This window comes from Brachypodium distachyon, chromosome 2 (genome assembly GCF_000005505.3).
Source record: "Brachypodium distachyon strain Bd21 chromosome 2, Brachypodium_distachyon_v3.0, whole genome shotgun sequence".
Classification (NCBI taxonomy): Eukaryota; Viridiplantae; Streptophyta; class Magnoliopsida; order Poales; family Poaceae; genus Brachypodium; species Brachypodium distachyon.
Window position 1 is genome coordinate 1,354,753 of NC_016132.3, and position 10,485 is coordinate 1,365,237.

General features: G+C 42.0%; 1 protein-coding gene across 2 annotated transcripts; it reads left to right on the forward strand.

Moving 5' to 3' along the window:
* Positions 1–2,822: 2,822 nt before the first annotated feature.
* Positions 2,823–10,271, forward strand: LOC100846707 (extended synaptotagmin-1). Of its 2 annotated transcripts, none has more exons than XM_010232103.3 (15): positions 2,823–3,229; positions 3,682–4,072; positions 4,364–4,438; positions 4,521–4,628; positions 5,071–5,103; positions 5,183–5,272; positions 5,812–5,937; positions 6,386–6,529; positions 6,668–7,081; positions 7,187–7,318; positions 7,988–8,209; positions 8,297–8,572; positions 8,788–8,925; positions 9,337–9,642; positions 9,773–10,271. In XM_010232103.3, the coding sequence occupies exons 2-15, from the start codon at positions 3,884–3,886 to the stop codon at positions 9,989–9,991; spliced, it is 2,472 nt and encodes an 823-aa protein (XP_010230405.1). In that variant the 5' UTR covers positions 2,823–3,229; positions 3,682–3,883; the 3' UTR covers positions 9,992–10,271. The 2 variants fall into 2 exon arrangements, with proteins under 2 accessions (XP_010230405.1, XP_010230406.1); XM_010232104.3 differs by having other exon boundaries at positions 2,823–3,225.
* The last annotated feature ends 214 nt before the right edge of the window (positions 10,272–10,485 follow it).

Sequence of the window (10,485 nt, forward strand, 5' to 3'; positions counted from 1 at the left end):
ATCTAGACGCTTTTTAGGTATAGATACATTCTTATTTGGACAAATTTGAGTCACTTAGTATGGGACGGAGGAAGTATTAATTTTTTTTTAAATATTTTCCATGCCATTAATTTCAGATACAGCATGGACGCAGCTACAATATTGGAAAATAAATAAAGGACATTAAATGCATATATCTTTTTTGATTTCCCCTCGTCAAACGCATGGCGAAAACACGTAGCTACAAGATATGGCAGGGCATAAATGTTGAAAACTATGTAGCTACAAAATTTGAGTCATTTAATATGGGACAGAGGAAGTATTAATTTTTTTAATTATTTCAGATACAGCATGGACGCAGCTACAATATTGGAAAATAAATAAAGGACATTAAATGCCTATATCTTTTTTATTTCCCCTCGCATGGGGAAAACGTGCAGTAGCTACAAGAAATGGCAGTGCATAAATGTTGAAATCAAATTCAAATCAAAAGCGTAGCCATACCAGATGCGCTCCTCATCAATATACAGGTGGTCGTTGGTAGTAGAAGTCTAGAAGAGCCGATGCACTGTGAGGCTGCGCAGGTGGGGCCCACACACACTTACCATGCGGCATTAATCCACTACCTCCAAAATAAAAAAAATAGCAATTCATTCTTAGTCATTATTAATTGCTTCCCATAAAAGAAATATCCGAAGTAAATTACTATCACCAATCTACACATCCAAATAAGGCAGCAATTTAACACTGCTTATTAACTGCTTCCAGCAATCTGTACTCCGTATCTCCTGGGATATCATAATCTATGATGACCTCCAAATAAGAACAGCATTTGATGCTGCTCATTAATTGCGCCCAAAAACTAAATAAAACGCTGGCATCCAGAACAGACGCCATGGTGTTACTCCAATTGCCGTAAGCCTTTCTCAAAAAAATTGCAATAAGCCTGTAATTGTAATTGTTTTCGTTTATTTTGACAATCATCTTTTTGATCCTGGACTGGATTGCGATTGACATCCATCGGAACGGATGATGTCATCCCCCGCGTCAGCAGCTGCTCAGCGCCTCAGCCCGCGTGCGCCGTTGCGGCTGTCCTGGGCTGGCCTGGCCTACACAACGCTAAGCACACGTGTCGCGTGGGCTTGCCATTCTTGGGTTGGCCACGCATTTGCTTGTGCCCGCGGTCTGGGCCCACGTGGCAGACTCGGTCCGGTCGGCCCATACGGTGAGAGAGAAGGTCCTTCCTGCCGGCGCTGGTACGGGGGCCCACCATTTTCCGGCCCAAAGCATGTCATGTCATCTCTCTCTAGTATCTACCGTGCACACGTCGTTCTCAAAAAAAAAAAACTGACACGTCCATCATCGTGTTGCCGGCTTGTTTGGTGGAGTCCTCAGAGCAATGAAATATACGGAGTATGATGTTCCTCTTAATACAGGAAAGCAAAAATGAATGTGATGTCGGTTACAATGGAAGAAATGTTCTATGGATATATGAAAGCAACTCATACCTTTTAAATTACACTGAAAATAATATTTTACAGATATGGTAGATCATACTCATCTAATCGATAACAAACTCTTGACTGTCGACCGACTCAATGGCATGGTGCTAGTTTTGAAAATTATGAGGAGAGGAGTGAAGTCATGGAATAAAATTTCAAAGAAGGATATTGAAATAGTCATTGAGAGTTTGCACCACCTACCAATTCGAGAGCCATGGCAAATTCGTGAGCGCTAAGATACTGCAACGGTTCATTCAACAAAAGAAGGAACCAAAAAACTAAGATAGATGACACTAATGCTCAAACAGGCATCGCAACTATGATAGTCTCCACCCATCTTCCTTAGGTCTGAATGTCCATCGCTGTCGGTGTCTACATAGGGCATTGATGTCCCGATAGCTTCCTTATAAGCTGCACAAGAAGCTCTTGTTGGGTGTGGGCCTAATTAGAAAGGGGTGGGGAGATGAGACATCGCCAATATTGAGGTCAACCATCCCCCTCTTCCACTTCTTCCTTCTCTCTACATCGCTATAGATGTTCGCTCAACATGCAAGTCTAGACGCGTAATCCATCAAGCATGAAAAAAAATGTGTTTGCCTAATTAAGCATGTGTGCAACCATATGCCCTTACCCCTTAAATTTACCACGTGATTTTTTATTTATAATTTCATCGGTCTAACTAGCCGCTGGCTATTTTATACTCGTGCTCTTACGAACTAAATACAATACACTACTGTATATTTTAATCGAAAATGTTGTACAATCGTCAATCGTCTTTTGTCTTCGATCATATAGTCCATATTTATGATCATCTTACCGTTTTGTGTGAAATAAACAAGTGATGCAGTTTGAATGTGTGACAAATCGTCACCAATTGAGTATTTTATTGGTGTACTATTGTGACTCTTTTTTACATGGCACATGGTAAAACAAATTCATCGCAAAGCCCCAAACGGATCCCTCTTACCCTGATTGTACATTTTTCTTCTGGTAATACTGTAGCATGTACATTTTGTACATTTGTACAACTGAAATGACACCACCATTTGCAATCGGAGGAGCAGAGAACTTTCTAGTCGTCCAAATCATCCGGCCGCATGTCAGCACGTGACACACCGATGACAGATCGTCGACGGCGACCTCCACCACCGCAACGGAATTCTTTCCTCTTTTTCTCTTCTGCCAGACCCGGCGCTTTCGACGGCGACACGCACAAACAAACGCCGACTTTTCCTTTCCATTTTGTTTGTTTTATGGAATTCCGACCGAAGCCTCGTGCTGTCAGAGAGTAGGAGCAGGAAGGGGGTGCGGTTGAACTTCCCTCTCCCTCTCGCCCCCCCCCCCCCCCCCCCCCTCTCTCTCTGTCCCTGGGCGAGGAATCCAAAATCCAAATTTTGACGCATTCCGTCCCCGTCCCAACGTTTGCAACCCAGCGCGGGCTGGCTCGGAACCTACCCAAATCCGGGCGCCAATTGATCCCAAGTCCAACCAACCCAGAACAAATTCCCCCTTCTCTCCCTGTCCCGTACGTACCGCGGAGGTTTCGGCGGCCGGCGGCGAGGAGCCTCGTGATTTTGGTCCGGAGATCGAGGTTGTAACGGCGCCCAATCTGGTCCTCGGGCGCGTCCGCGCCCCGCCGTGGGCTGGATTGGGAAGGATGCATCTTCTTCTTCTTGTCTGTCTTCTTCTTTGAGAAGAAAGGAGGATTCTTGGGAGCGGTTGCTGGAGGAGTTTGCAGCGCTGGGTTGGTTCGATCTCGGAAGGCTTTCCTTTGCATTCATACAGTTGCAAATTTGCTTCGTGTTTAAGCGCCAGTTACTTTTTGCCGCCTAGTTCATCCCTGTCGTAGAGATGACAGTTCAGAATTTAAGATATGAATGCAGTAGATTGCAATGGTGCCGTAGGTAGGACTTCCCCTCTAGTACTTTTCCGTGGTCTAGGAGGCTCGTTATTCAGCAATTGACTTGGATGGGGAGACTCGCCTGGGTCAATTCTGTTCTTGATGCTTTGTAGTAGTACTGTGAGAAAAGTCCACATGGATTTCTCTTCCTGGGAACATGTGGTTCTCTCTCAACGTGGGGCGGAGAAAGGGCAGGTGAAAGATCTTATTAGTGGGGGGAGCAATATGTCATAATCGTCTCATGTTTGTTCCCTTAGGTGTCTTCTCTTGTTGTGGGCATTAATTCGAGCCAAATTGCAGGTGGACAGGTATCCACAACTCACAGTGCTGAAGAGTGAGTGGGAAAAGACTACATGAACTCAAGAAGACAGGAACCAATGGAAACAAAGGCATAAAGCAACCGAGGTACCTGTACCAAGGTGTGTATGTGTCAGTGTGTGGAATCCTACTAGAGTGGTAAGGGGCAGCTTGTTACTGAAGCCATACAGAGAAGGGAGCAGAGATGGCTAAGAAGAGGCTGAAGAAATTGCATGCCAAGGATGCCCTGGAGTTTTTTAACCATGTCATGGTGGAGCAGCCCTTGCTCCCATTCCTGATCCCGCTTGGCCTGTTTGCGTGGTTTCTCGAACGGTGGGTTGTGCCATTCTCCAACTGGGTTCCCCTTGCAGCTGCCGTTTGGGCAACGATTCAGGTAGTTTTTTCTCCTGTGGTGTTCAGATTTCAGATTTATTGATCCATAGGCTGTGGTCTGGCTCAGTTTGTTTGATGTCATTTAGAATTGCTAGCGCCAAGCAGTATCGACTCTGGGATTGGATTCGACATTCAGAATTTCAGATGTTACTTTGCAATTTAGCGCTGACTACTTTTTGATGGAAAAACTGTTGCTTGGACTATAATTTGTTTTTACTAGGAAGTGCTAATCTTTTTTGGGTTGTGAAGTTTTTGTAATCAACATTTTTCTGTATCACTTATTTGTATACAGTATGGGAGGTTTAAAAGGAAGATAGCTATAGAAGATTTGAACAAAAGATGGAAGCACCTTATACTGAACACGGCAGTATGTTCTGATCCTTTGCTAAATTTCTGTTCCTTTTTATTCATGGAGATCCACCCATACTCATTTTAACTCCCTGTTGTAGCCTACCACACCAATAGAGCCTTGCGAGTGGTTGAACAAACTTTTGATAGAAGTTTGGCCCAACTACATGGAACCGAAACTGTCAAGGAAGTTTCAGTCTACTGTTGAGGTCAGCTTTTGCATCATTGTTCATATTTGCTCGCTATAGCTCATGGAAATCAAAGTGATATGAAACCAATGTACTGTGATTTTGGGAAGATATCTATATCCACTATAGTCAATAATTTATGCTAGGATGTTAGTAGTCACATAGTTCTAAAAATTGTAGTAGATCATAACCGTAGGTACTAATGACTAGTTATCATTAGAGGGTAGATCGGTAGACAAGCATCTGATACCTGAGTTGGTTGAGCTTGAGATTATTTGCATTTGATTTGGGGAAGTTGATTGACCCAGAATCAACTGCATTGGCAATTTCATTAATTTAGTGTGATCAATATGTACTGCAAGATATCTCTGCAACAAAACAAATGTACTGCAAGATATGTTGCTTAATGGCTTCTATACTGCACTTTTTATAAGTAGCTGACTAGAGCTCTATAATTTTGCAGAGACGTTTAAAAAATCGAAGACCAAAACTGATAGTAAGTTCTGGGTAATTTGTTTTTCTTCTTCTGTTGCTACTCTGATTGCAGTACTAAAATCTTGCTCTCACATCCCCAGGACAAAATAGAATTACAGGAATTCTCACTTGGTTCTTGTCCACCTACCTTGGGAAGTCAGGGCATGCGCTGGATGACTTCAGGTGACCAGGTCAGACATATTCTGCGTCTCGTATGATGTGAAAGTTAGAAATCTATGAGTTACTTAAGAGGGACGAAATATTAATTCAGGTGCTGGTCATCTGTCTGCCCAGGCGGTTTGTAGTCTGCACCCTGTAGAGCTATGTGCAGTGATTTAGTTTATTTGCCATAGTTATTTGTTGTCTCAAAATCCAAATCTTGCCGGTGCTGTTTCGATGTTCAATTAACTTATTGAACTGACTGAAAAATAATACTATAGTGAAAAAGGTTGATCAAAGATGCACCAATATCATTAATGAAAAAGGCCTAACACTCATCTTATATTGAAAGCCCAAACATAAAGAGTAAGTCTTCAGTGATTATGATGATAACTATGCAATATTTGTGTGCACAAACAAGTTGAGCAGCTCTTCCCCAGTAGCCTTAGTTATTTGAAAGATGTTATCTTCTAAGAAGGAGGATAGGTGGAACTGTAGAAGGAAGCTGTATTTATTTTACGATGCATTTATTAGGTGTACAACTTAACTCTATTTTTTTTTTGTTATGCAGCAAGTCATGACCTTGGGTTTTGATTGGGATAGCCACGAGATGAGTGTAATGTTCTTGGCAAAATTAGCAAATCCACTAATTGGCACTGCTCGCATTGTTGTAAACAGCATCCACATCAAGGGAGATGTATGTATTTTTCTCTCTTCATTGGTTATGCTCTTGCTAACCATTATTATCTATTTTGAAAGTGAGATATTTCAACTTTGTTTAATGATACCAAGAGGCTTACCATTAACAGCAATGATGAAACAAGTTGTTTTCAAGAGCCATTTCAAATTCTGAGTGATTGACACTGGAAATAAAGCTTTAGCATACAGTTAACTTTATAAGCATTTGTTACTGCAAGGACATGGTGTCTTGTGTTATTCCACAGGAAACAAATTTTTGTTAGGCCTACTCAATTTTGCATAGATTTGAATGTTTGATTTTTGTTTTGTCTCTGCAATTGTTAAAACTGTTATTTACTTTTATCTTGGGTTTAGGGTTAATAATATTTTTCTCACTTGGGTTGCAGCACCCTACTTGTGCAAGATTGAGTTTCTGATACTATCTCATTTGAATTACATTTTTGCAGCTTCTACTGAGCCCCATCCTTGATGGTGAAGCTATTCTCTATTCTTTTGAATCAACTCCAGAAGTCAGGATAGGAGTAGCATTTGGAAGTGGTGGAAGCCAAGCAGTTCCTGGAATGGAGTTACCGGGCGTCTCAACATGGCTGGTGGGTTTATGTGGACCATTTAATTTAGACTTTGATATCTTTGCAGTTTTTAAATGTAATCGTGGTGGTCCCTGTGTAATGACATTTGGAAGCTAAACTGAGTTGACATATCTAATGCATGCTTCGTGAATCATCCAGGTAAAGCTTTTGACTGAAACCATAGGGAAGACAATGGTTGAGCCTCGCCGTCTCTGTTTTTCTTTGCCACCGGTAGATCTAAAGAAACAAGCAGTTGGCGGTGTTCTTTCGGTTACTGTTGTATCAGCTAGTAATCTTCGCAGAAAGGGCACAACCAATGAGTTAGGGAAGCGCCAAAGCTCAAGTGGAAGCAATGCATGTTTGATTTTTGATAACAAGGTAGCACATGCATTTATTGAAGTAGAAGTTGGCAACTTGATGAGAAAAACAAATACTTGTGAGGGTCCAAATCCAACATGGAATAGCACATTTAACATGGTACTGCACGGAGAGACAGGTGTTGTCAAGTTTAATCTGTATGAACTGGATTCTGGTGGTGTTAAATTCAATTACCTGACAAGTTGCGAGATAAAGGTAGGGTTGAGACAGTGCTCTTCTTGTTTTATTATATTTTTCACCACTTGAGACATTTGAGGTTCTTCCCACATACCCAAGGACACTGAGAATTGACTTAAACAGGTCAAGTATGTTTTAGATGGTTCAACGATATTTTGGGCTATAGGACATAATTCTGGTGTGGTCGCAAGGCATGCTGAGCATTGTGGGAAAGAAGTTGGAATGGTGGTTCCATTTGAGGATATCACAGGCGAGGTAACTTCCCCTTTGTTGTCATGTCTTTTTTATAAACTATCCGTGTATCATGAGTTCTTGTCACATAACATAACCTGTTTTTAGACCAAAATAATGTTTAACTTGTAATGCATGAATGCACCACTGATGAAAATGTAATCATATTAGCGGCTAACTTTCATGATCCATCAGAAAAAAAAAGTTACTCTTACCTGAGGTTTTCTTTATTAGTATACGATTGCGCTACCTTGCTAACTTGTATGAGTAGCTTGCACCCACTGTTCTTAAAAAAAACTTGCATGGTGAGGTCAAGTAGGTCCAACAACTTCATAGGCACATCTATGAAGTGGTTCATCTTTAGTCCAAGACATGCCAACTGGCACACTGGCATGACCTGCCAGCGTATTGGTTATAACTTTTCTGTCATATGTTTTTGGATTGTCATTAAAAGTTTGAATGTTGAAGAATTTTTAGGTAGGGGTGCTAACATCATTTCGAATCAAATTGGCATAAGGATTGTTCTTATGGGTGCTTACGTGTTCTGACTACATACTGGCTAACTACAGGATTGACTTGCTTTGCTATATATTCCATGCCTTTTGCTTGTTTTAGTTCATTTTTCCTTATGAAGGCTTGCTTTAGCTTTGCTCTTAATTCCATGCACACTATTTCAAATTCTTTTCTTTGCAGTTAACTGTCAGCCTTGTGCTAAAAGAATGGCAATTCACTGATGGGTCAGTTACATTGAGCAATTCTCTGAGCAACGGATTTCAGTCTTCTCCTGATCGATCCCCTAAGCTTCAATCTAGGACAGGAAGGATGCTCAGAGTCAAAGTAGTGGAGGGTAGGGCCCTTGCAGTAAATAGTAAATCTGGAAAGTGTGATCCTTATGTGAAGCTCCAGTATGGAAAGGTTTTTTCTTTAACAACTTTAGTTGCACTAACAAACATACATTCAGTTCATATAATTTTGTATTCTAACCTCAGATTATGCCATCAGGCTCTATACAAAACAAAGACACTCTCCCAGACAGTTCGACCAGTTTGGAATGACAAGTTTGAGTTTGATGAGCTTGCTGGTGGTGAATATCTGAAGATCAAATGCTATAATTCAGATACGTTTGGTGATGATAGCATTGGTAGTGCAAGAGTAAATTTGGAGGGCCTTTTATATGGTGCTAGCCGAGATGTCTGGGTCCCACTTGAAAAAGTAGATTCAGGAGAGATCAGGCTTGAAATAGAGCCAATACAAAATGATCAGAACGACAGTCTGAAGGTATGCATCCTTAAGCACTTGAACGTGTAAGACTGTCTCCACTCACCAGTATTTAGCAAGGAAATATCCTACCAGAAACTTTAAATTGTGATGTTCAGTATTCTTTTTAGTAGTACATATGAAACCCTCCATAATTGTGAGTAATCAGGTATGTGTATTACCATTTTGTCAGCTGATTTGTGCTATTGAAATCTAAGCCGTGCTTCTTTTTGCAGAGATCAAGCAGTAAAGTTGAAGCCGGCTGGCTTGAGCTCGTAGTAATTGAAGCCAGGGATCTTGTTGCTGCTGATCTGAGAGGAACTAGTGATCCTTATGTCAGGGTGCAGTATGGGAACAAGAAGCAGCGAACCAAGGTCTGGTGATAAATTCTACTGATATTTTTCATGAATAAGAGTTTCATTTGTCTGTTGCATAGAATCTGTCCCAATAGGCATGGCACAAGTCATACTGAATATCTGAGTGGTTTTAGTTAACGTAGAGAAAATATGGCCAGTACCATAGCAAAGAAGCGTGGTAGTATGTGACATGAATTAATATTAGATAATGCGTCAAGTTACTCCGGATTAGTCAAAATCCGCAACCAGTACAAGTCTGTGCTTAGCCGTACTGTTAAGAGCTTCTGTTGGATTGCCAGAAAGTTCATTAGCATATATACAATCGTGCCTTTGCCACTTCTTCTACATCCGAGGTTGGAGACTTAAGGTCAATCTCTTACTTGAAGTTGCTAGGCAACCCGGTTTAAACCAATATTTCTTTCCACGCAGGTCATTTACAAGACACTGTCTCCATACTGGAACCAGACATTTGAGTTTGCGGAAACCGGAGAGCCCCTGATCTTGCATGTCAAGGACCACAACGCGGTCCTTCCAACCGCCAGCATAGGCAACTGCGCCGTCGAGTACAGCATGCTTCTCCCGAATCAACCCGCTGATAAATGGATACCGCTCCAAGGTGTGCGGAGCGGAGAGATCCATGTGAAGATCGCGCGGAGAGTCACGGACCCGAAAAGGAAAGCCAGCTTACAGACAGCTGCATCCGCCCTTGGCAAAGGACACAAGATATCAGCACAGGTGACTGAATGCATATATATCTATGTGCTTTGCTGTTTACTCCTGCCACGTTAATTCTCCTCTGCGGGATCGACGATCATCATACGCCGTGTGATGAGCATCCTCTGAATGAATTGAAATTTCTGGACAGATGAGAGACAGCCTGAAGAAATGTGCGGGTCTGGTCGACGAGGGGGGCGACGCGGAGGCGGTGTCGCTGGCCTTGACGGAGGTGGAGGGCGTCCAGGACGAGCAGGAGCTGTACATACAGCAGCTGGAGCGGGAGAAGGCCGTGCTGCTGAGTAAGATACACGAGCTTGGTTCTGAAATCATCAGGACATCCTCTGGTCCTGCAAGGACGCCCTTCTAGTTTAGATTCAACAGCTAAAACTCCACGAGCGAGATGGCAAAGCTTAAGCCCTTCTTTTTTGTCGGTCAAGCCTTAATTATTTCACGTCCGTAGGATATATATACGTGCTTGTAAGTAAGTAAGTACAGTAGATGGAGAAACTATCACTCGAAAACGCCCGGCCTTGAAGTTGTAAAAACAAATTCCATGAAAATGGGTTGTAACACTGCATAAAAGGTTCTCAAACAATATTTTGTCATCAGGGTTTCAGTTGTGAAACATGAACAGGAGTATTTGCGGAGCTCTCAGCTCTCACGCTGCAGTTCTCGAGTGTCACGATTGTACCATCAACTTTTCTGCTGCTGCTAAAATTTTTCTTCAATGTAGCAAAGCCGATGCCCAAATGTGTTTCAGCAAAAAAAACAAAAAAAAAACGCCTAGAGTTGAACGAGATTAGAAAGCTTAGGCCTCGAAATTTCGAGATTAACAAGCTGGTGTACTGCCTTCAAAAAAGA

Bases quoted from the DNA above. Each gene is read 5' to 3' on its own strand.
- LOC100846707 (XM_010232103.3), top strand. From the start codon at position 3,884: ATGGCTAAGAAGAGGCTGAAGAAATTGCATGCCAAGGATGCCCTGGAG. The intron at 5,938-6,385 runs GTATGTATTTTT...ACATTTTTGCAG, and splicing joins GCATCCACATCAAGGGAGAT to CTTCTACTGAGCCCCATCCT. The intron at 9,643-9,772 runs GTGACTGAATGC...ATTTCTGGACAG, and splicing joins GACACAAGATATCAGCACAG to ATGAGAGACAGCCTGAAGAA.